Genomic DNA, 24243 nt, shown 5'->3' on the forward strand with positions numbered 1-24243 from the left:
TGAGGGCTTGGAAGTGTTTTGGGTTGGATATGATAGCCATTCAGGTGTCAAAAATGATGGTGATGTGTCTGCACTAAAGCTTTCTTGGGAGGCTACAAGCTGTAATAGCCATTTCTGTTTGAAAGAGGTGGATGCTGTTGGTTGGATTGCTTTCTCTGTGTTGAGGCTGACTAAGCTTGGATACAGCTCATTCATCCTCACGTCCTTTGTGTTGTCCGTAGTGGACGCTGCTCCTCAAAAGTAACGTTGACATCTCTTGGTTGCACGCTTCTCTCAAGTGTTTGTCTCGCAGCTGGTGCATCATGGTGATGTCTCTGCATCTCCTGCCTGCTTCCCGGAGAGGCTGGAATGTTTTTTCCTCTGTTGTCTAGAAACCTTTCTAGACTTCAGATTTGAATTGGATATTCCAGACCTCCTGGCCCAGATGCATTCCCGATGCAAAGTGTGTTTCTGTTCACTGAACCGCTTCTCTTCCCCAGCCTGATGGAGCAGAGTGGCCTCCGTGCCCTCCCGAGATGAGTACTGGCTTGATGCTGCTGGGGATTTCCCCGTGCAGACCCTGTTGGTCCAGATGGGTGGATCTGAAGATACAGAGAGGTCAATTTCTCACACGAAATTTGGATTTCTGTGACTTGGATCCACCGATCCGGAAGTGTCCCGTTGCTCCTGCCTCCAGGAGGGCAGAGGGTCCTGTCATCAAATGCCCATTGCCTGCACCGAGCTCCGGCTGGGGCACGAGAGGAGGCAGCCAGCAGTGTCCTGCAGCTGCTATGAGATGTAAATTGCCTATTAGCTGCATTTTGCTTGATTAACAGGTTTTGGTCGGGGGACTGATCAGGCTGGACTGGTGGATGTTCAGGTAAGAGTGTGGTTTCTTGCTATGTAGACAGAAAGCAAAGGAGCAAATGTGGTTCCTCGTGCCTGTGTGTGTGTTAGGAGGGAGGGAACCTCTGCATAAACTGCATCACCAGAGCAGAGACCGCTGCTGAGGAGGGAAGGCACATTGTGCCAGAAGTGGCCTTGGAAATGTCAGGATATTGGGTGTAGCCGTGCTCCTCCTCAGTGCTGAGGCTCCATACCCTGGTAAAATGGGTACGGACCCTACGGACCCTGTCAAGGTGTGATTCAGCTTTCTTTTTAGGGTTTTTTTTTCTCAGTCTGAGAGGTCTCGGGAGTGTTGGAAGAGAAGTTGGGGAGTGTGGAGGAAACCATTTTGGGAATCACTGTAACCCAGGGGTGGAGTTTAGCTCCTGTGAGCAGGGGTGATGCACATGTAGGCTGGAGGGGACTCAGTGTGGTTTCCACAGAGAGGTTTCCCACGTGATCTGTGCACGATTTCTGACTTCATTCATTCATGCTATTTCCTTGGTTTTAATGGCATGCTATCTGGATGAACGATTTCAAAGGCTGTGGAATCCCAATTGCAAAACGTGATGTTATTAAGACTGACCAGTGCTTCCCAGTTGCCTCGCATCCCGTGGCACAGAATACCCTTTGTAGCCCGGCGAGCATCACACCCGCTGTGCTCCTGCCCGGAGGCTGTTCCCAGAGCTTCGTAGGCTGTGCCCTGGAATACTATTTCCAAGGAGAGAGAGCATAGATTAAACACTACTGAATATAGAAAGTTGGGACATGGGCTTCCAAATCTTTTTCCTGTCCCCCCTTGTGTTTTCTTTCTGATCTGTGGTGGTTTTGAGCCATGTCTTATGGTTTGGGTCTCAGGTTGGGGCTGCATCCCTCCAGGATGTAGGAGTGTGCTGCCGGGGGTGTGCAGAGAGCGCAGGAGGTGGGTGCCGGGGCACGATACAGAGCAACGCGTAAGAACATGAGTCCACATGCAGGAGCAGGAGGAGCCGGTGAGTGGTTGGGACCTCTGAGCTTTGCTGTGCTATCTTCGTGATGGCTTTGGAGCTGAGAGCTGGTGAGGACTGCAGTGGCTGAGTTGGTAGCGGGTGGCATGGCCCTGCTGCTCCTGCCCCGTCCCTGCCCAGCCCACGGCACCCCGAGCCCCTGCCCAGGACACCTCCCTTCTTCACCCTTCCCAGTACATTTGCTACCAGCTGTGTTGGGATGTCTTGAAGGAGGTCACCTTTGTCACAGACGACCAGGAAACCAAGCGAGGAGGAGACTAGCAGAGCAGAGGCTCCAACTGCTCAGATTGGAGCCAGTGGCAAAACCCTTTATGCCTCCAGTGCTGCTAGGGTTTTGCCCTAAATATTTTCTGAATTAGAATGTGTTAAAACTGGGGGGCTTTGAAGCGACTTTTAAATAGGAGACTGACTCAGGGTGACTTTGCATGAGATTAGAGACTGGAGGTACTTTTCTAGTTGCTAGAATTTGGGCTATGGCTCCCTGAAATCTGCCCTCCTGGTGATGCTGAGGGCTGAGACATGCAACTAAAAAGCACTGTGAATAGCTTTCCTGCACAGATCCTGTGGAGCAGGTGGGCAGAGCCCCAGGATGATGTTTTGAGCAGCAGGGGGTTGGAAGGAAGGTCTGTTCCGGTTCTGTGACTGCATGTGACTGATGGAGCTACGGATGATGTGCATCTTGTTCAGTTCAGCTGTGACTGCTACCACCAAATCTACTTTATAAGTGGAGAGAGAGACTTTTTCTAGTTACGGCATACTACCCAGCCTGTCCGTAAGGTATCTAGCACAGTGATATACATAATTTTACATGTGATCTATACTGGGTCAGAGAATTACAGAGAGTAGTTGGGGAATAAAATTCTTACTTGAAACGATGCAGTCTAGAGAAGATGTAAGTGTTTTACTGACAGCTGATGCCCCAGTCCAGGGAGGTGTATGCTCCTGCTTGCGCCTGGTCAGAGTCAGCAAGGCCGTGTGCGATTGCTGTGCTCTGCAGGCTGGCTAACAGTGGAGGCTATGGAGAACTGTCAGTTGAGACCACAGTTCTCAGTAGTTCAGACTGTCTTTCTGACTTAGACCAGATTAACAAATGCTAACTTTGTTTTCCCTCCAGCGGACGTTGCAGAGGCTGGAGGACACAAGCCATGGTTAGGGTGAGCTCTTAAACTTCCGGCACATGGTTTTTCAATTGTTATTTCCAACCGACTGAAAAGCATCCCACCTTTTACCTCATCTATTCAGTGTCCAAGTAGGATTTAGGTCACAAACAGAATTAGATTACTCAATTATCTATACGTAAGCTCTACAGAGCTACTTGCAGCTGGTGGCCTTTGCTGAAAGGAGGTTCAGATAACACTAATACAGGAATGATGTGGTGGGATGTGACTGTATAGCTGTGCATGGCAGGTTTGCCTGGCAGCTGTCTGTGTTCTACTGGCCGTTGTTGGCATCCATTGAACCAAGTTGTTCGGTTGGCTGTAGATGAGTTTTTTGGTTTTCTGGAAAGTGTTGTACTCTTCTGGGGCAGCAATGCCTTGATCTTGACTTCAGACTACAGAATTTAGATCCACCTGCTAAGAAATGACCATGCGCAAAGCATTTTGCTTGGCACCTGGTTCACACTGTGTTGCTGCTTGAGTATCCTGTCTGCTAGCTGGGAAGTCTCTTGACTGTCAGAGGTGCCACCTCTCTAGAACTTGAACACCAGAGCATTGCAGTCTCATCTGGAAAGGTGACAAAATGAAATGACCCCTTTTAATGCTTACAAACCCAGCTTCTGAACTGACTGGTGGCCTGTTGGACTCCATAGCCTCCCTGTAGCATGTGGGTATCTTCCAGGATTCATTGTGACTTAAGCTTCCAGAGGTGCCCCGTGTGGACCTCCTTGTGACACTTGGGAGAGTCACACGCTTTCCAGATAGATGCCCCAAGAGTGTGTTGGCAGATGTTTGTTTAATAGACCTTCGGGGTTGGATTCCTCAAAAGCAAATGGAGGTCCAGTTGCATGCCAGACTCTGCTGCTTCCTTCCTTTCTGTATAGTTCAGGGACAGTCGTTATTCCTGGAAAGGATTTTTCTGGCTGTCCCAAAGTCTCTCTCAAGTGTCTACTTCTCTTTTAATCTCCTCTTAACACTTTTCCAAACCTTTTTGGCATGTGGTTTCTGGCTGTCTAGCTACACAGCCTACAGCTGGCTGAGTTCATTAGGAAATCACCTGTGAGAGTTACTACTATTTGTCTAAAAAAATATTAAAAACCAAAGTGGAATATCCTAAATTGGCATGTTCACGATTACCTGTGTGAATTTTCCTGTAAATATTTCTCTGTCTGTTCCCCATTTCTTCCACACTCATTTCACACCTTCGTTGTTACTGATTTCTGATACCCGTCTGCTGCATGCTACCTTCCCATCGCAGGTTGTGGTGCCTGGAAGCCTTAGAGATAGGTTGCAGTGTAAAAGGTACCAGTTAAGAATTTGAATTTTTTTCTGCGGCTGTTCTGCAACATTTCCTGAAAGTTGCGGTATCTGAATGTAATCACTGGGAAACTTGCTTGTATTTTCAAGTACGCACAAGTAAAATGGGGACCTCCAAGGACTCGGCAAATACATTTAAATGTTTGAGTGAGTCTATGGAAAACAGGCTTTCACTTTTAATACAAACATCACCGTAGTTTAAGTGCTAGAGCAGTGTTTCTTAAACATCATTTTTTTCAGGAGCTTTCTTGACAAATTGATGAGTTTTGCCTTGTATTTAACCTTCCTGTTTCTTCCAGAAGTTTAAAAGTTCATTTGGCCAGTGATCTCTGTGGCCTAGATGACAAAGAGGTGATACGGTTTGTAAAACACGCATGCTCAGTATCTCAGACTTCAAGTAGATCACCTCTTCAGAGAAGGTGCTACCAAAGTTAGTGTGAGATTTTGACTGAAAATGCTGCATTAAGGTCTTTTTTTTTCTTTTCTTTTTTTCTTCTAAGTTTTGGTATTTCTCTAAGGTGCTAATCCTGCTCTGCAGAGGAGATTTTTGTTGTCTGCCACTTCCAAAATAAATTTCTCTAGGAACTTCCAAGTCCCCTGGATCATCAGTGCCCTAGTAGGACTGGTCTCTTCTTTCTGCAAGGGTTTTGATATCTCAGCATTCTGCTTCTGAATTTAGGCCTTCCATGACTGGGACCAAAATTTGGAGCTCTTATATCTCCATTAAGCTAATTCACATTGATTTTTCAAAGGTGCTGAGCATCTAGCTTCCTGCCACACTGTTGGGACCTGGGCTTCTCAGAACTTCTGGAAACCTAATCACCTATGTTTGGGTGTCTAAATCAAATACACCCCGATGTTATATATTAATCTGGCTCCCATGGGTTCTGAGTGCTTCACACATGCTGAGTGATTTAGCTTTGCAAACCTAAACGGTTGCACAAAACTCTGTGTTCCCCATTTTGCAGATGGGAAGCTGGGGCATGCTGTAATTTGGAAGAGGTAGAGGTTAGGCCACAAGTTTGTGATGGGGTAGAGAGTTCAACAGGGTTCTCCTGATAATCTGTGGTCCACAGGTTAGCTCTCTGTTACCCGTCCCATCGCTGGCACAGTTAGGAGCTGTTGTCCTGGCTTTTGCATGCACACGGCCGTGGTCAGAGCTGCTCATTTGGGAGCAGCATTTTGACCTTGCAGCCATGACCCTCTTGGTGTGCCACACGGTGTGAAATGTGTCCCCTTCCTGGTGCGCGAGGGAGGCCCGTCCCTCCCGCCGTGGGGAAGAGCCACCGATGGATAAGAGGCTGTAAGAAGATGGCGATAGTGGCAGTGACTTTCCAAAGCACTAAGACCTGGCCCATCCCACCCAGTGGGGACAGCAGCCTGGGTGGTGGGAGCGGAGGAAGAGCCAGTGGTGGCAGTGGGGGTTATCGGGAGGCAGGGGAGGCTGGAGGCTGCTGTGCCTGCCTGGAGCTGCCTGGGGCACCCTCTGCCTCTGCGGGTCCCCGTGGGGATGCGGCCATCCTCCGTCACTTGTAGGCCCTGGCAGTTGGCATACAGATGTCCGAGACACACTAAGGCACGAATGTGCACCATTTTCTAATTCAAAGCGTGATGTTACGCAGCCTCTTCGGGCCTGTTTTCACCGCATGTTGGGCAAGGGAAGGTGGGAAGGGAGAGAGGCTGAGCTGCCATCCTGTGTTGTCTGTGAAGGTGTTTTTAGTGATGCTGTCCACTGTTTTCCTGCTCCAGGGAGACTGAGATGGTGTCTGAGGAGAGTCTCTGAAGACCATCAGTTTTGAGTTGACCACCATATATTTTCTGCTGAGTTGAATGATGTGTGGAGGGAGGTGAAGCATTCTGGTTCGATGGAAATTGGAAAATTATCAGATAGAGCAATGAGGTGGAAGTGTTCATTTTCAAACTGAACCCAACTTCATTCGCCATCAAACCTGCATCAGTGTCTCTGCATGTTGGTCCACACAGAGGCTGTAGAGAAGAGCAAAGCTGGGTGATGTCTCCACTGGATAGAAGTATCCTGTAGACTTTCCTTCTAGTGCCTGGCTTTTAGTGAGATGTGCTGCCTACTCTTTGTCTAGTAACATGGCTCGATGGGTGACCTGTGGCTGGCCAGATCCTTCCCTGAGACACATAAGTTAGGAGTTGTCATCCTTGACTCCATCCATGCTCATGGCAAAAGTCAGGTGCCTGCAACCTGCTCAGGACCAAGATCCTGCTTTGGAGGTACCTGTCATGCTCCAGAGCCTGGAGAAGAGCCAGAGGGTGACCGTGTTTCTTGCTTAGTCAGCTTGGTTTAAAAAGCCCAGGTTTATAAACCTGCATACAAGGTCAACAGTTCCGTGATAATTTGCGTGGTCTAATGAGGAAGACTGTTTGAGAAACGTTTGTCATCCTGACCCCTGGAGAGTTGGAAATTGCCCCCAGTCTCCTTGCTGTGTTTGAGATGGGGGATGGTGCTGCTTTTGTTTGAAAGCAGTTCAAGGTTTCAGAATACGGAGGGTTTAGCGTGGTTTAAGAATTTCAGGTTTATTTAATTCTGCTGCTTGTGTCCCAATGGTTCAGAGGCAGCGCTGGGTCTGGCAAGAGCAGAGCTGTGGTGTTAGTGTTCAGTAGACCCTGGGGATTCCTGAGTTAAAGCCCTCTTCACACACCAGGAGGGACACGTCTGGTCCTGGCATAGCTGCATAATTCACACGAAGATGTAACTACTGCAGTGCTTATTTAAGAGAAGTGAAAGTAGGTCAAGTAGTTTCAGAGTCGGGTACCAGCTCTTCTGTTCCCTTCATACTGTTGTGATAACAGAAGCACGATTTTCTCTCCTTTTTTCCTTTCCTTTATTTCTAGGTGCTGCATTCCCTAGCAAGGACAGCAGCGTACATGCTTATACGCAAACGCTGTAAATCTTGGTGCATGGAGATTTTGAAAGCATTCAGGACACCAAAATACCGTAATCTCTGGAGGGCTAGAGAGAAAATGGGAGACCACAGCTCCATTCATGTTGGACTTTTCAATAACATTTGAATCTGTCGGTGTATTTTTCAGGATATTTTAAGACCTATGTGTCTGTGCTTTACCATTTTATCTGTTAAATTCTGTAAGCCATTCTAAAACTCATATTTCATACTTTGTAGAGAAGGTGTGATGCATTGCCATCTCTGAGCCTTCAAATGGTCTGATTATCTACATTGAACAGTAACTTTTTATGATTAAGAAGTACAGGTGAGATCCAGAATTCCGTTTGGGAACTGGGAGTTGCCAAAATGTCTCCCTTCCTGCCTCCAGCAATGAGCAGTCTCTGGGACTTGAGCTTTTTGATAAAAAGCATCCTGCCCATGTGTTATTTGCGTCCCAGGGTTGCCCCAGGGATCTGTTGAGCTGTGCCCATCGCTGCTGTCCTGCCTAAGAGGGGAAATTGAGCATCCCCATATCTGAACTCACCAGTTTGTAAGGCATGCTCTGAAAACATATCAGATGGTACTGATTTCAGTTAAAATTTCTTCAGGGAGCAGGAGAAGCTGTTGCTCATCTTTATATAACATCTGAGAGCATGGACTGCCCTCCTGGCCTTTCTCCGTTAGCTTCTTTTCTTCTAGACCCATGAATCTGGCTTTCTGAGCTGGGGATTGATCCAAGGTCAACAGGGTCAATAAGTGTCCCATTCTGTATGTCTTAGGGACCGGTGTCCTGGGACATGGGTGAAGTCCTGAGGCTGAAGAGAGCCTATATCCCCACGTTCCCTCCTCCTTGGGCAAATACAGTAACTGCAAGCTTAATATGCAAACCTGCTGGTGTTTGGAGAGGAAAATGGGATGAAGCAGGTTGTTATACGTAACGTCTCTGAATATATATGTATATATGTGCGCATACACAGGTTTGGTCTCTACCCATTTTTTGGATAAATATATTGTTCAATAATTATTTACAAGTAACAAAGTAGGACATCGCTTACACATTGATCTGAGCTTGGTGCCTTTGTGTAGGGGTGGTCTCCGCTGTATTGTACAGATGATGTATCTGGTTTCTGTCCCTGAGTGGCTGTCACTGTTGAACTCCAATTAATCTGAGATGGTCAGGCACAGACAGTCTTTTTCTGGTTGTGTGACATACAGAAATGTCAGAAAGGATTTTATATATGGACCACCACTATCCGTATCTGTGATTTAAGTTGGACTGGAACCCTACGTTTCTAGATGTGGACCTTGCAAACTACATTCCTGCAGGAAATCTCGATAAATGACAGCTGTTGCTAGCTGTAGGAATAAACTTTGCTCATTGCTATTCTGTGTACTCGGGACCACACCACGTTTCATCAGAGCAAGAGTACATCCTTTATCTCTTTAGACATTAATCACCACCTCATAGTAAAATATCTTGCATTTTACTCTGGCTATGGAGAAGTGAGCCGAGTCTTCTGATTTGTGGGTTCAAACTGAAGGAGTCAGTCATCCCTTCTGTCTTCTGTACACATCAAGAAATGGAGATTAAAGAGAGGAGAGCCTGCAGATTCAGAGACTGCTTTGACCCCACACGTCATCATCAACAACTTCTGGTTTTGTCCGTTGCATAAATGAGTGACTTCCAATGTGTACCATGGCGGACATCTGGACTGAATGAACAGGATGCACCCAGGAGAAACAGCTGCTGTACAAAGAGCTCATGGAAAGGACATTGTGGTGGATTGGATGGACGTAATGGAGGTGGGGGTTGGCCTGCAGGACTGAATTGGTTTTGCCATTCTGCTTGTTTGAGGAACTGACTTCTGAAAAGGACTTAGATTAACTGGGTTCATGGTATGTTACATCGGTGAAAACTACAGACACCATCTTTGAGGTTCAGGTGGATATTGTTCCCTGCCATCGTGAAGGTCCCTCCATTTTGGGAAACCTCAGAAAAGAGAGAGCAAGTGGCCAAGCCAGTCTACAGTGGATTATGGCGACCCTAAACAGTCTTCTCTTTGAGCCTGTTTTAATTCCCTCCTTTGTAAAACAGGCTTGGAGTAAATCTGGATGAGCAATTGGTCCTTCATGGCCAGTGTAACTGATGCCTTTGCATAGGCAAGTGCAGATCAGTTCAAAGGGATTGTTTCAAATACCCCTTGCTACAGCAGCATGAAGGTGGTTGTCCTCTATGAGGAGTGTGGGGGCTTCTCTATAATCCAGCTGGGTTTGTTTTGTGTCTCTGATGTTCTAGGTGGGTATTTCATACCAGTGAAAGATGGGAAAGGTGATTCTCTGGGGCCATTGGTGTAAATCCTTACGGCATCCTTAATTTTCTGTAAGCATCCTTACAGAGCTTCCAGAAAATTATCTCTTGGCTCCTGAGAGTCAGCGGAGAAAACTGTGCCCCACGCAGCCATCTCAGAGGAGGCCAACATTTAAAATCTCACCATACTACTAGACCGTGGAGCATGGGGACCTTCAGCAGGCAATTGCTTTCACTGGTCTGTAGGAGTCTTATGTCTTAGAGGAGGGGCACTTTTAAAATACAAGTCGCATTTGGTCTACTTAGTCTTGTTATGAGCTCTCTTTTGGTTACCACGTTTCTGGTAGCTGCATCTCTCTGAAAAAGCAATCTCTGTCTTGCAGTGAGGCAATTTCTTTGTCTCCCATCTGTCCTGGTCTGCCACAGAAAGAAAAATACTGCCAGGTACATTCTTGGCACTGAATTTCACGTTATTTCAGGCTGTGATGCAGCCCAGTGGTTTTTTTTAATCCCAAATAGAAAATAAATCCCAAAGGAGAAGTTGGAGAGCTTTTAGCTTTCCCAGACTAGGGTTGGAATTTTATGACATGCAGAAGTTTAAATTAGAAAAATTGCTTGTTAGAGTAGTTGAAACAGAAATGTTTCATGTAGTTGAAATAACAGTGCTCATTATCTACCTCTCTCAAGTGTTTCCAACAAGGAGCTGAGCAAAACCATAGTTTGCATTGCTGCATTGGTCATTTGTACAAGTACTTGAGTGCTTGTTTTTCGTGTGCCCTCCACAAAGTGCTTACTGGAGCGCATCTTGCCTGAGCTACTCGAACTGTTCCGAGATAACAGGCCCTTGTATCGGGAAAGGAAATTGCCAAAGCTGGACAGCTTGAGGGACTCGGAGATCCAGGACCTGATTTTTGTTCTTAGAGAAGTCTCGTAATACAGAGTGGTAATTAACCTTCATTTATCTGTCAGTTGTGTGGCTCTGGAGATAATAAGAAAGGATGTAGTTGTTCAAGTCATGCAAACTTATTCATTAAGAGAGGGGATAAGATGAATGACAAGCCCACCTGGGAGAGACCACCAGTCCTAGATTGGTGGATTCAGGATGGAAGCTAGATTTAAAAAAAAAATTTTTTTTAGTAAGTTCTGCTTTAGAGACCACAAGAAAAACAGAGCAGTGATGGTCAATGTGCCTCGAGGAAACAGCATGTCACTAACATGTAGGTATTTGGTTAGTAAGTTGAATGCAATTACTCATGTTTCTAATCATAGTAATAATATAGTTGGAAATAATAATTGCCATTGCTGTAAGAAAACAAATTGCTTACAATTTAATATGTTAAAATACAGTTCAAATCCTCAGATTCTGTATTGCTCCCAATGAGGGGAGGTTGCTTAGGTGAATTCGGAAGAAAAATATATAGCTCACTAATTTCTTATGCTAAGCACTCTGTGGGTAGTGTGAGTAGCTGAGTATTGTGTTATACGTTATTGTGTCATGTGATAACAGCACCATGTTTTCCTGTCATTTTCACAACTTTTCCTGGCTGAAGTGATACACAAGCAACCCTGGGTAGTAATCACATTGTCCCGTTCAGTTTCAAAAGGAGAGAAGCGGACCTCATCCAGAAACTTTCCAGCAGGCTACAGTAAGCTTAACTGTCCGTTAGCCATTGTCAAATATTTTCCATACCCACAAAAATGGCATCTATTAAAGTAATGGAATTTGTCTCAGAAATAGTGTCATTCCATTGAGTGATTTTTGTGTAATGATAATGATATTGCATCTCAGTATCATTTTGCAAACTATTTGAAGTATATATTTGGGTGCTTTTGTTGATTCTTATGGATGTGCTTGTGTCTCTGTTTCCTGGTCTTTCTCGGGTAGCTGCCATGGCTCAGGTTTCAGAAGTCAGCATTCTCAGAAGGGTTATTTAAATTAATTAGCTCAGGTTTTTCTGGTATTATTCTGAAATGCTGGAATCCAGTGTAAGCTTTGAATACCCAGCCATGGTGGGTTCAGTGAATGTGCTGCAGTCTGGCTCATGTCCAAATCAAAATGAGTTTGAGATTAATTGTGCTCAGTTAAATTCATGATGAATCGAGAGCTTTCCTCTGTGTCAAGGGCAGGGTTAATCAAATCCATTGTAACTCAGTAGTTTACCAGGGGAGCTTAATACAAAACATGGACATTTTAAAAGCCTCAGCCAAAGCCCATTGAAGTCAGGGAGACTCTTTGCAGCCTTGAGAGTATGCTGGACCGAGTCTTGAGGGCTGTGGAAGGGGCTGTGCAATCTTCGACACTTTGTTAATATCTTTATTTTAAAGTTTTGGAGGAGCATAGAAAGCCAGAGCAATGCTAGGGAGAATTTCTGCCGCTTTGTCATGATGAAAGGGAGCAAGCGTGCTTTTGCTTTTAGTCTGAGTAGGTAAGTAGGCAAAACTAAATCATTTCCTTCCTTTGACACGTTTTCTGTATCTCTTCATGTCTAGGAATCTGTTATTAAATATAACTAAGCCTCAGGACAGCTTACATGGGTCAGAGCAAAACCAATTTAGTTCTGCCCCTCTTGCAAGGACGCCATTGCCCATCAGCTTATTGGAAGCACAGATTTCTTCTCGCGAGAATCCAAAAGATTTGTGAGAGCACCAATATTTTCAGCACTCTAGAAAAAAATGGAACATTTCTTTTGGAGACTTCCTCCGGTGAAATTTAAGCTAGCATTGCTGTTTTATTAGTGTTAGCCTGCAGAGTCTGAAAACTGTTTTATGACACAGACATTGAAATAGAAGCATTACAACCTCTCTAGGCTGTTTGAAAGACTTGGTAGAAACGTGTTAGCCAAAGGCATAAGCTGTGTGTTTACTCTGAAGTTATGAACAGTGCACAGTGTTATTAAAACCCTGCAGTTTGCGTGGAAGTTTTTTTGTTAGGATTTATGTTTTAGCATTCCTTTGGCTGATTGACCACAAATCAGTTTCTAAAGTCCCATTGTGTGGAGCAGCTTTTACCAAACTCGTGGAGAAGTAGAATATATTCTCATTAACCGTAGTGTAAATAGGATCTTTAATGAGAGACTTCCTAGAAAAATCCAGCACTAGGCAGGCTTGTGAAGCACAGCTGGTTTGCTTGGATCTTTTTGACTCTGCAGATTTGTTTTATTCATGTCAACTGTAATGCCAAATACCTCCACTTTTGGGCTTCTTTGGGTCCTGCAGAACTCTTAATGAAGTAAAATGAAGAGGAGCTAGGTAGCTACCTACAGCATCTTTCTGGCCTTGCTTCATGTCTGATAACTTTCCATTTTGCTTAAAAAAAAATCCACCCACTTTTCTCTGCTTCTCCCCACAGTCCTTTTTCATGCCAAGGAAATGCTTGTTTTAAAAGGTTTTGGCATCCCTGCAGTTCGGTGCTAACAGCAGGGCTCGGGGAACTAACACAGCCTGTCCGAGAGCTTCCCAGTGTCTCTGTGGTTCTTCTCAGGAGGTTTAGTGGGCCTCTAGCTACGGCAGACCTTCCCGCTCGGGTCTAGCTCGCCAAGCTTGCAATGAGCAACCTCCCGTCCCGAATGCGTGTGACCCTGTCCTTGGCCCGGCTGTGGTGCCTGGCGCCAGCCGTCCGCCTGCCTCCTGCCAAGCTGGACCCACAAACGTTTTCATTTCTGACAAAGGGCAACTGTTTGGAGGAGTTGTTGTCTTGCTCAGTGCTCCTAATCCCTGGAATAACTGCTGTGACAAGCATAGTAACCATCTGCAGTAAGACTGATACATTGGTGCCTTTCAAGTGCAGTAATCGCAACGACCTCCTGAGCATATAATCTTCCCCCCCCCCCCCCCCCCCCCCTCTCTTTTAAAACTTTTGAAAAGCAAGATGGGGAGTTGGAAGCTCAAGTCCTGGACAAGTCAACAGGAGCTATAGTCCCTAAGGCTCATTTGAAAATCCTACTTTTAGCTGTTTGAGGATTATCTCACCCTCTGTCGCTATTTATTTTATTTTTTTAAATTGTACCTTAAGCCCCACAAGTCTGTTTTAGACATCCTGATAATTTGGAGAATATATGCCCAGTTTTGCCCAACATTCCCAGCCTTAGATTGGATTGCACAGCTTAAAATGAAATGGTAAGAGGAGGCTTACGTCTGACCACGTCTGTGCAAACTCTAATGAGCGCTAAACGCGGACTGAAATCTGATCGGTTGCAGAAGCAGGGACTGGGCATTAATTACTCTTCACCTTCACTAGACACTGTTCTGTGGTTACCCTTCTATTTTCTGAAGCAAGCTGTTGTAGTATCCAGTGCACTAGGATGTAGTGCAGGGTTTAGGCAGGCTTTTTTGTATTTTGGGGGCACATCCGCCCAGTGGATTTATGTCCTCATATATCTGCAGCAGTGCAAATCTAGTAATAGATGTACTGCATTGATTATTTATTGGTTCTTATTGCCCCTCTCAGTTTTACATCAGAAAATTCCCATTTGATATCAATGCAGAGAGTCTATGTCCTAGATTTGCATTTATTGAGCTGCTTTCTTGGCATGGAAATCCCTTGGGATTTTGATTTACACTGAAAAATTCCTGATATAAAGTGTAGGTTTTTGATGCTAAAAGTAATCATTGTGTTCCAGTTACTGACTCTTAAGATAGGCCATGCTGCTTAAAGGAAAACTGCATTCTTTACATGTGACAAATTTGCTAAATGAGAAAAACCTATATTAAAGTGTCTGTCACTGTCAAACTTGTCATTTGGTTATTTGACCATTTCCCTGGGTATTTGAAAAAAGAGAAGCAGGAACTGTGATTGCAATACAGGCAGATGGCATCATAAATACATAATGGAAATTAAGCCAGGCTCCAACCCGTGAGGTTTTGTGGGTGGACGGTGACGGTACATCTCGACTGAAACCCCTGGAGCTCCGCTGCTCCCCACCAGACTACAGCTGCGGAGGGCACTTGGTGCAGACCCGCGGAGGGGGTATTTCCTAGCTCCCATCTTCTTCCCGGCTGCTCGAACCACCCATCCTGCAGCTGTGGAAACAATGGCACAGATCTGCTTTCACGCTACAGCTGGGGAGGAACAGGCTTCTTGTGTAACAACGAAATAATGAATTCAAATTTGCTTTCTCTTCTGATATAGGATAAGAAAAGCAAAGTTTCCTGGGCAGAAAAACAGACAGAGGAAAGAGTGGAGATGGGTTTAATTGCTTTATTTGGATAAACCACATCAACATTTAAATTTTTTTAACTCTACGAGAACTTCCATATGAAATATTGTTTTGAAAGAAGAGATGGAAAGGGTTTGCGCAGAAAATCAAATCTCATATTTCACCCTCCTGGTAACACCTCTCTGCCTCTTTTTCCCTGTCTTTTTGAACAAGATTTAGCTCTCAATAGTAGTGCTTCTTCCTGCCCGCCAGCTGGCAGGAGGTAGGCAGGAAATGCCTCTTTGCCGGTGCCTCCTCGGCATGATGCTTGTCACCTACTTTCTTCCATGAAAAGAAGAACTATTTTTATGGTATTGACAAAATAGGATGGTCGAGCAGTTAGATAGTAATTGATTCACGCAGCTTCCAACATAAGCTGCCTGCAAGACAGCTGGCAAATCTGGAGGTCATGTTTCTTTTCTTTTCATATTTTTCTTTTCTTTTTTTCTTCTGTTCTTTTTTTTTTTTGCCATTTTACTGCCTTATTTTCATTCCTTGCTTTTTAGGAAGCAAACTCCATGGAGAACCCTACTCAATGCAGTGTTTTACTATGCACAGAAACTCAAAGATACGTAAACAGTGCTAACAAAGGGGTGCCACCTCTGCCTCCGCGGGCTGCTGCGTCTGTCACATCTGTGCCGTGTTGTAGCACTATCAGTAGGTTCCCCGAATTATTCCTAAGGGCAGTGGAGGGACACTGTAGGGAGTGGCAGATTGAAAATCTCAAGCTAGGCAGGTTAGAGAGCAGGAAAGCCCAGGGCAGGCACAGCACCGAAGTGGTGAGAGGAGGTGTTTGGCAAGGCTCTTCATCGAACGGGTCAAGGGTTCAGGATGTGCAGCTGCTCAAAGCCCGGAAAGTGCTAAACCAAAGCATCACAGAGAAGCTGAAGTGCAGCAGATGAAGCCATATGAACCGTAGCTGCTCCAGTCAATTGACCTTTGGACCTGACCTCATTGCCCTCGCAAAACCTGGGTTCCAAATAAAACCTGGTGGAGGTCATGGTTGGGTCCAGCGTTTACAGCTGCTGGTTGACAAACGGTTGCGTTTATCAGCGTGGAATTGGCCGTAACGTGTTTGTTCCTCTAGCTGATAAACTTGATAAGCTTTATGCATTTGATTGAATACTTCATGTATGTTTTGCTCATTTGGCCAGACCCTGGCCGAGCAAGGGGTGGCTTGATCAAATGCCCAGGAGAAGTGATCAGACTCTGAGGGATGAGTTTGACAGAATCTCCCTTGTACACAAGGTGGTCAGAAGTACCTGTTTGCTTTAATATCTGTATGAGATCAGTGTGCCCTGCAGTGGGAACTGTCTTTAATGCTCTTAATGCTACTTGAAAGTGGGAAACTCAGGCTTTTGGCTTGCTTTACGACCCAAGAAGTGCGAATCAGCTAATTAATTAATGAAAAACCAAAAATTTGCATGGCATTTTAAGATGAAAAGTGTTGAAAGTATTTGTGCATTTCCTACTAATTCAGTGATAGCATTGCTGCATTTGAATAAGTAATTGGGGGCACCTTAAAACAACCATTGAACTCTTCTGTCCTGCAAATTCTGGGCGTTGTTCTGCTTCTTACCTGGACAAGTCCTGGTGGCTTCAGTAGGAGCAATGTTCGCCCAAGAACGTTAATTCAGGTGTTTGGTAAAGACACCCTTGAACAGTCAGTTTTTGTTTTCATATGTCACAAACAACTTGTTTTTTATAAATATGAATTATTGGCTCTTAATTTGTTTTTGAATAAATTAAATGATTACCTAAAATGTTTGGGGTTGGTTATTATTATTTTTTTTTAATTAATTGCAGTTTTCCATTAAGAGCAAACTCTTCCTAAAGTCCCCGTGATTCACACAGAAGATCTTGCTGGTGTTGCATAGAAACCCAACCAGAAGGGAGACAGTTGCTGGGAGTGTGGTGGTGTAGAGCAGCAGAAGCTTTGGGGAGATGGGGCTGGGGAGTGCTCTTCAGACTCTTGGTTCTGCATGTTACCAGATCCTGCTTGAAGCCTGATGTATTTTGTGCAAAGTAGAAAGAACTGTATAAATGAGTGATTAGAATGACTCTACTATATGAGACACATTGAATTTTATGCCGCAGCTGGAGAAACTTATCCTTAATTGAAGCTGTGGACAAGTGTATGTCATTTTTGCTTTAACATTTTCCCTCACCCCTGCACCCCCCACCCCAACCAAAATCCTTCGTGGAGTCAGACTGTTGCTGTAGCCTTTGTGAACCCCTCTCTTCTAATGTTTAATCAAGTGCTGAAAAGAGAAATTTACGGACTATTTAAAATGTGGAAAAATTGCTTCCCAATATTTTTGACAGAGAGAGACTGAGAACACACAGCATTGAATCATCAGGAAAATTGAAGATTTCCCCTGAACAACATTGGGATTTTACAGCAGAGGACTTGAAAGACCTTGGAGAAATTGGACGAGGCGCTTATGGTTCTGTCAACAAAATGGTCCACAAACCAAGTGGGCAAATTATGGCAGTTAAAGTAGGTGATGCCCATACTTACATTTGTACTTCAGTCCATTAGGGATGAAATGTGATGGAGAATTAATGTTCTTCCATCTAGCACCCATCTACTGCTCTTTTCTATTTATTTCCAGTGTAAAGGCTGCTATTTGCTGAAAATGCGTTGTATAATGGGCATATTGTCAAGTGATTTGTGACGCTCTCATAATTGCTTGTGCCCTTTTGAAAATGCCTGTCAGGAACCTACTGTTTTGAGGGGATCACATGTCTCTGGAGACTGATAATGGGGCATGGGCCTTTCACCTCTGGGTCACTGGTTCAGATACAGCCTAGGTTGGTGGTAGGCACAAGTTGACATCTAATAGCTTCTTGGTGTCTTTTGTGAAATAAGTCTTTTATGACTTAAAATTTGTTTTTTATGTAAGCATGTGCCATGGTGTAGCCTCACTGGGAGGAGCTGGAATGGAGTGGACATCTTCTAGGGAGCGTTTTGCTCTTGCTAATGTATGATGGAGTGTCTTTGCTTTGTGCTTACCATGCCGGACCTGCTCTGGAGATGGAAAGCATAGCAGTTTTCTGGACTGTCCATTTTCTACCTTATGCTACCCAAAAACTTGCCTTAAAACCAGAAACAATATGCAACCTCATTCCCCAGCTGAGCGACATGGAGTAATCTTTGTCTTGCAGCAACAGTGCTGCTCGCTGGGCATCTTTGAGGAGCTGCTTGTCCATGGAGCTGGGTGAGGTGGGCAGCAGCCATTCTCTCTCTCTCTCTCTCTCTCTTTCCTTTTCTTTGCTTGCTGCTAGCTAATGACATCAGTCTTTTAACTCTGTTGATGATATCAACTGTAAGTGCTCCCATGGCTCCCATGAAAGAGTAGAAGTGAGCTACGTAGGAGTCTGTGTTGCTTTCTTTTCCAGCTCTCTCTGTCGCCTTTGGAATATTCCCTGATCTGATCTGGTAATGTTCACTCCTGCTGGTCTCGTGTGCCGGGTGACATGCCTCAGACCCAGCTCTAGCTGCTGTGAATATAATTTGTACTTGTCTCTAGTGTGTCAGGTTACTGCAGTAACCACCATCCTTTGGTTTTCTCCAGTAAATATTGACTTCCTCACAGCAGTGGGATCACTGGCCAGGTCTCAGTGTTTTGGATCACCATGCCATGGTGCTTCAACCTATTTTTGAATCCCTAAAAGTCTCCAGTGGAGCTAGAGGCTGCCGGTAGCTAAAGGCTTGTTTCTCTTAGTTGCCTTTGGTGGAACTTGTAGATGGAGTTTGCAGATGAGAGGTTGAAAACCGCTGATGTAGTGAAATGATGCCTGGGCACCCCCAGCTTCTCAAACCTAAGGTGTGTGACCTGAGTAACTATAGTTTTGCTACTATAATCATGATAGCCATGACTATGAGAAAGGCATACCTCTAGCTGAGTGGCTTTGTTACCCGAAGCTCTGCAGTGGGTACAGCTGTGCTGAGAAGAGCGCTTTGTTGGATTAGGTAACGTCATCGAGAAGGAGACGCGTCTGCTAGCACAGAAATTGCTGTTGTCCCAGACTGTGTTTGCAAAAGGGATGTTCAGCATCGTAGGATAATCTTGTCAGCATTGAGGGTCTGTGATGCAGGTACAGCTCCCATGTGGGAGGCAGAAGGCACCAATGCCATGCTCTCGAAGCAGCTGGAAATTACATTGGACAGCCTATTGAGCTGGCTTTCCCAAGGGAAGAGAGGTGGTCTGAGCCCCAGGGGGTGCTGGGCTTGGGGGCTCACTTTTAAACAAAGAAAACCTGATAGGTTTAGTGTCTAAACTTTCAAATGTCAAAGTTGTGGGCTGGGATGGTTCCACCTTCTTTCCTCTGAACCCACTCCCCTTGGGTGGGCATGGCTAGGCCTGCAGGAGAAGGAAGGCTGAAGGGTTTGGGCAACCGCATAATTTCTAAAATGTTAGTGGCAAGGGGCTATTCTGTTTGTCCCAGTGGGGATAAAACACAAAATTGAGCAAAGGAAGACCTGTGGGTGGAACAGTAAGCGAGGTCTCCAAGGCAGCAGCAGCTATTCCACAGCTTGGATGGTGCAGTTATTAGAGATGAGGTTTCAGGACAGGACTGAGCATGGACTAGAGACTAGTTCATCCTAAAATATTCAGCCTTTTCTTTCTCCGATTGCTGTTGCTTTTGGGGCAGCCGAGGTTGTGCATTAATCTCCCTGCTCCTGCTCTATCTAAATCTGCCTGATGGGCCATCCATGTTTGGGGCTCTCCACCTGCTGCTCTCTCTGTCTCCCTCAAGCCTGTGGTGTCCTGACAGCTTGCGGAGCTGTTGCCTTCTGAAGCCCCAGCTCCCCACCTGTGTTCAGGGAAACCAGCTGCTCTCCACAGCCTCTCCTTGCTCTACAGGCAGGAACTTAACTTGTTTTCTTCTCCTTCAGCATAACACCCTTCTGTGAGAGAAGGTTGAGAAGGGAGATGGTGGTTTGAGAAGAAAACGTGTCAGTCTAGTGATCTGAGGTCTCGCCTATGATCTCAATGACACCTGTTTGCAACTCCGTGGTGTGGCACCATGCTGTGTGCAGAGCATCAGGAACGCTGCCCTGCAACTAGCTGGATTGCGAAGCCAGTGTCTCTGGTTATTTGGTGGTGCTGCTGTCCCTCTCCTGTGCTTCCCCAAGAGCAACATCAGTGCAGCAGGCAAATCATCCTTGGAAGGACGTTCAGCAGTAGGAAATAGCCTTATGGAGGCTGCAAGCCAAAAGTTGTTGGCTATTCTGTACTGATGAGTGAAACACAGCGATGGCTCTAGAAGCTGGTATAATTAGATGCAGAGAAAATTGGTATGGGGGCCTCCCCCAGCTGCTCCTCCATCCTTCTCCACCGCTACCCAAATTTCCAGTGCTACTGCTGCAAACTTCCAGCACAGTCAGGTATCTTCCTACCCCACTTCTGGAAGGACCAAGTCCTGTTTGCAGCTACAGGCTGAATCCCTGGTGGCTTGTCAGCCCCTTCTGCCGCAGACAGATTCAAATCCTCTTAGTTGTACAAGCATGCTGCAGATATATTGTAAGGAGTGGGTGAAACCTTGCTCTTTCCCCGTGATGGAGTCTTACTCTGGCTGATCCCAGCTCCTGCTGCACCGAGGCAGCCTGGCACCTCTGAGCACTCATCCTGCTCACCTCTCAGCTTGCGCAGATGTGGCTGCTGGAGCGTACCCTCAAATCCTGTTTCCAGCTCCTTCCTCTGGCTTTTTCTAGCCTGTCATGCCTTTGCACAAGGAACAGTCTTTGGTTCCTTTAAGTGTGGTTTAGCTTAGCCTTCTGCTTTCTCCCCGCTTGGTGCGGGTGGCACCGGTGCCACAGAGCACCCTGAGCTCCCCAAGCACAGCCTTTTTGCAATGCTTCCTGTCTATATTTCTTACCACTGCAGGAAAATAATTCCTGAGTGCTGAAATATCACCAAAATAACTTGAGATCTGCAGGTGGAGGCACGATTTTCTTTCATTTTCCCTTTTATGCGTTTTGGCCTCATCAGCCAACGTATGGATCCTGGCAGATGTAATCCTGGCACCTTTAATCAGGGTGTCTAGCTACTCGCATGGGCAAGGCTGCCAGGCCCCTGGATGAGTCAGAAAGCTTTCATCTATGCTCCAGCTTCAGTGGCGAAGGAGAAAATGAGCCTTGTGTCGCTGGCATGAAACCACTGCAGCAAAAGCTTTGGCTGGCGGAGCACTGGAGCATTGCTGGGGAGAGGCTCGGATGATGAGCTCTTGTCCCTAGTCCTGCTCCTCCCTCTCCTTCAGCCTTTGTCATTCTGTGCCTCTATGAATACGTATTTAAATAACAAAAAGACATTATGTGCCTCTTCAGGAACAGGCTGGAGGCTGTAGCTGCTGCCGGAGCAGGGACCTCGTGCCCATGAGGCTGCCGACTGCAGCAGGTTGGTTTCAGAGGCAGACAGTTGTGGTCTTTGGTGTGATGCTTTTGCATCCCTTACCCATTCTGCCATAGAGAGCCTCTTCCTAGAGCCATCAGGAAGAGGTGGAGAGGATAAAGGAAAGAGGAATCCAACTCAGAGGATTTGTATTCAAACCTTTCTCATTTTTGCCCCTGGAAAATGTTGTATTGTTTTCCAAATCTTAATAAAAGTCATTTATTAGGTCCTCTCATACATTAGGTCCCTTCCTCTCTCAGATCTTCCTAGAGATGCAAAGTCCCTGTTTGCTCTGGATCTGCTGGCATTGCAGTCTTCCGCTCACTGAACAAAACCCCTATTCATTTTCTTGAGGTTTATTGGCATATGAGGTCAAGACTCTTCCAGGTGGGAAAGAGAACAGCCTAGTTTTGTCCAGTGCAAGCTCTGTCTCTGCAAATTCACAATTGCAAGGCCAGTCTGTCTGTCAGCTCCTCAGCTCCTTGGCAGGTTTCTCTTCTGGGCTCCTCGTTTTCCTTGAAGAAGAACTGCCCTGGCTGGCATTTGCCTGCAGCACCAGCACCGGCTCTCTGCGATACTGCCTGGTCCAGCTCCCAGTCCTACCCAGTGTCCTTTGACTTTGCTTCTGGTTTCTTATTTTCTCTTTAGTCTCTTTTTGCCCAGTCTGTGGCAGTTCATAAGTGACTTGTGAATAATCTCCCAGGCTTCTTCGCTCTGCAGAGACCCCTGGTCCCTTCTCAGGATCTGCTGCACTGCCGTCACTCCTGGTTTTATGCCAGAGGCTTCACAGCAGGTACTGTTCTCCAGCCCCCTTTTGTCTTTGCCCTCCAGCATCACCACATGTTGTTGTCCCAGCTGCTCCGGGGGGGGGGGGGGGGGGGGGGGTTGCACATCTTGTTTTGTGAGGGTACCACAAATTCAAGGAACAGGACTGTCTTTGGCACATCGGAGGAACCATAGAGAAGCCCCATTTTGTTTGGGTGAAATGGTTTTCTTTGGAAGCTCACCCAGCAGCTGGGGAGGCTTCTTTCTGTCCTGAGGTTTCCCTCTGGCGCTGGTGATAGTTCACACAAAAAAAGGGGCTTTAAAAGATCTTTGACATGCTTGGTTTTTCCACACTGGTATAAAAAAAGCCCAAACTGGAATGAAAGTGTTCTCCCTGTTGGAGCAGGACACTCTCCTTTTTACTTAAATAGTGTATGTAATACCTGGTGTGGGTTTTATTAGCCAGGGTACTTAAAAAGGCCTTTCGAATGCTAGGAAAGTTTCTTGTTTGAAGAGTTCACAAGATGAATAAGTGAATATTTAAAATAGCCAACCTTTAATCTGTTAGGTGGTGCCCGTGCGGGTCAGGAACCCGAGCACGTAGTGGTGTCCTGAGCCCAGACGTGGCTGGCAGGAGCCCTCCCCTCCCGCTCCTCTCCCCTTCAGCCCCCCCAGCCCCGGGGGGCCGGGCAGGCCCTTTCTGCCCCACAGCAGGGAGCGCTTCCCGCGTTTGGGGTTCAGTATTAGCAGCTTCTGCCGATTTCTTCTCAGCCAGTTCAACTGGCTGAAAAATACACCATCAAGAGACAAGAAGAGTGGTTTGTGCTTCTGCTGACCTTCAAGCTGCTTGTGGCCCCATGGAAACGTCTTGCACCTCTTTTTAATTGAATTATTTTTCTGTCAGAAACAGTTACACCTAGGAGAGTAAGCCAACTGGGGAGAGGGCATTTTTGTCCACAATCCTTGTGTTCAGTTTTTCCCCACCCCAAAAGATGTAGTGATTTTGAGCCATATACCAGAATTTTCTGTATCTTCCAATACCTATTGTATAAATCAGCCTAGCTGATTTAGTCCCGCTCTGCAATATTGCCTTGTCTAGTCTCCGGTTCCAACCAATGTCCTCAGATATTGTTGCTGGTTTCTTGTTTTCTCTTTAGTTTAGCAGTATTTTTGAGCAGACTATAGGTGGTCTTCCACTTCTACTCTAAACTTGTCCTAAGAAAATCAGAAGCAATTTCAAGATCAATTGGGTAATTGGAGAAGCTGGCCAAGGCACTGTTTAGAGATACATAAAATTCAGCAGGATGTCAAGCCTATGAGGTGTCCATAAAAGATCCCTGTTCTTCCTGGAGAAGCCGGTAAGCTGTAGAGCCATTTCTTGTTCAGAGCACAGTGCCTCTTTCACACCATTTTGCCTTGCAGTCAGTGCTTATGCTCTCATCCATAGCTTTAAAACAGATGTTCATGTCTTTGGCTTTCACAGGTTTTCTCTGATGGCAGTCTCACAGCTGAAATAGGTTGCTAAGTATCAGATATCCCTGAGAGCAGAAATTTAACATTTTATACCTCCGTAATCTCTCCATCCTTACCTGGATGCCTGATAGCCCATAAAAGCCCACCAAAATGACACATTAGTGTATTAAGCTTAGTCAAGGGGCAAATTTGTCTGTCCTTCCGATTTCCCATATGACTTCTGAAGAGAAGTCTTGGGGCTTTTTGCAAGCTGGCTTTATTGCAAATCATCATTTCCATTCTTCGCACAATTAGGTACCCTATCCCAAGTTGACTCCTTATGGTCTATTGAGCAGAATTTTCTGTTTCACTCATCTGTTTGGGTAGCTGGCTGAGAGTTGGGGAAACCAGTGCTCCAAGCCCTGCTGGTAGTACACTGGGAAAGGAGTGAATGGATAAGGGCTAAAAGGAAATGGTGAGAGAGAGCAAGAACCTTGTTATAGGAGGTGGGAAACTAGTTGTGATTAGTGGAAGACCTGACGTACTTCTGTCAGCAGTAAATGTGTTTCGGATGGGTAGGTAAATACTCTCGTCCTCGGCAGCGAGTGGGCAAACCCCCTTTATCCTGCTGGTTTCGTGTCCTCAGTCCCTGCCATCCCCAGGGAGCACCAGCCCTCCGGTGACACCGTCAAGCACTGCTGTGCTGTGCTTTCTGCTGAGGACACACGTGAGCCCTGTACGCGGGACAGCACTGTGTTGTCTTTCAAGTCAAGGAGTTGGTTTTCAGTTTGGTGTTTATAGCTTTTTTTTCTTTTTCTTTTCTTTTCTTTCCTTTTTTTTTTTTTTTTTAACCGGTCGCTACCCACGG

At 45.8% G+C, this 24243-nt stretch overlaps 1 protein-coding gene across 1 annotated transcript in view; it reads left to right on the forward strand.

Moving 5' to 3' along the window:
* MAP2K4 (mitogen-activated protein kinase kinase 4) overlaps nucleotides 1-24243 on the forward strand; it is a 106369-nt gene that overhangs the window by 43065 nt on the left and 39061 nt on the right. Inside the window, exon 3 of the mRNA XM_075518981.1 lies at nucleotides 17086-17260. Coding sequence (XP_075375096.1) covers nucleotides 17086-17260 — 175 coding nt within the window. The remainder of the gene's footprint in view (nucleotides 1-17085; nucleotides 17261-24243) is intronic.

This window comes from Mycteria americana, chromosome 16 (genome assembly GCF_035582795.1).
Source record: "Mycteria americana isolate JAX WOST 10 ecotype Jacksonville Zoo and Gardens chromosome 16, USCA_MyAme_1.0, whole genome shotgun sequence".
NCBI lineage: Eukaryota > Metazoa > Chordata > Aves > Ciconiiformes > Ciconiidae > Mycteria > Mycteria americana.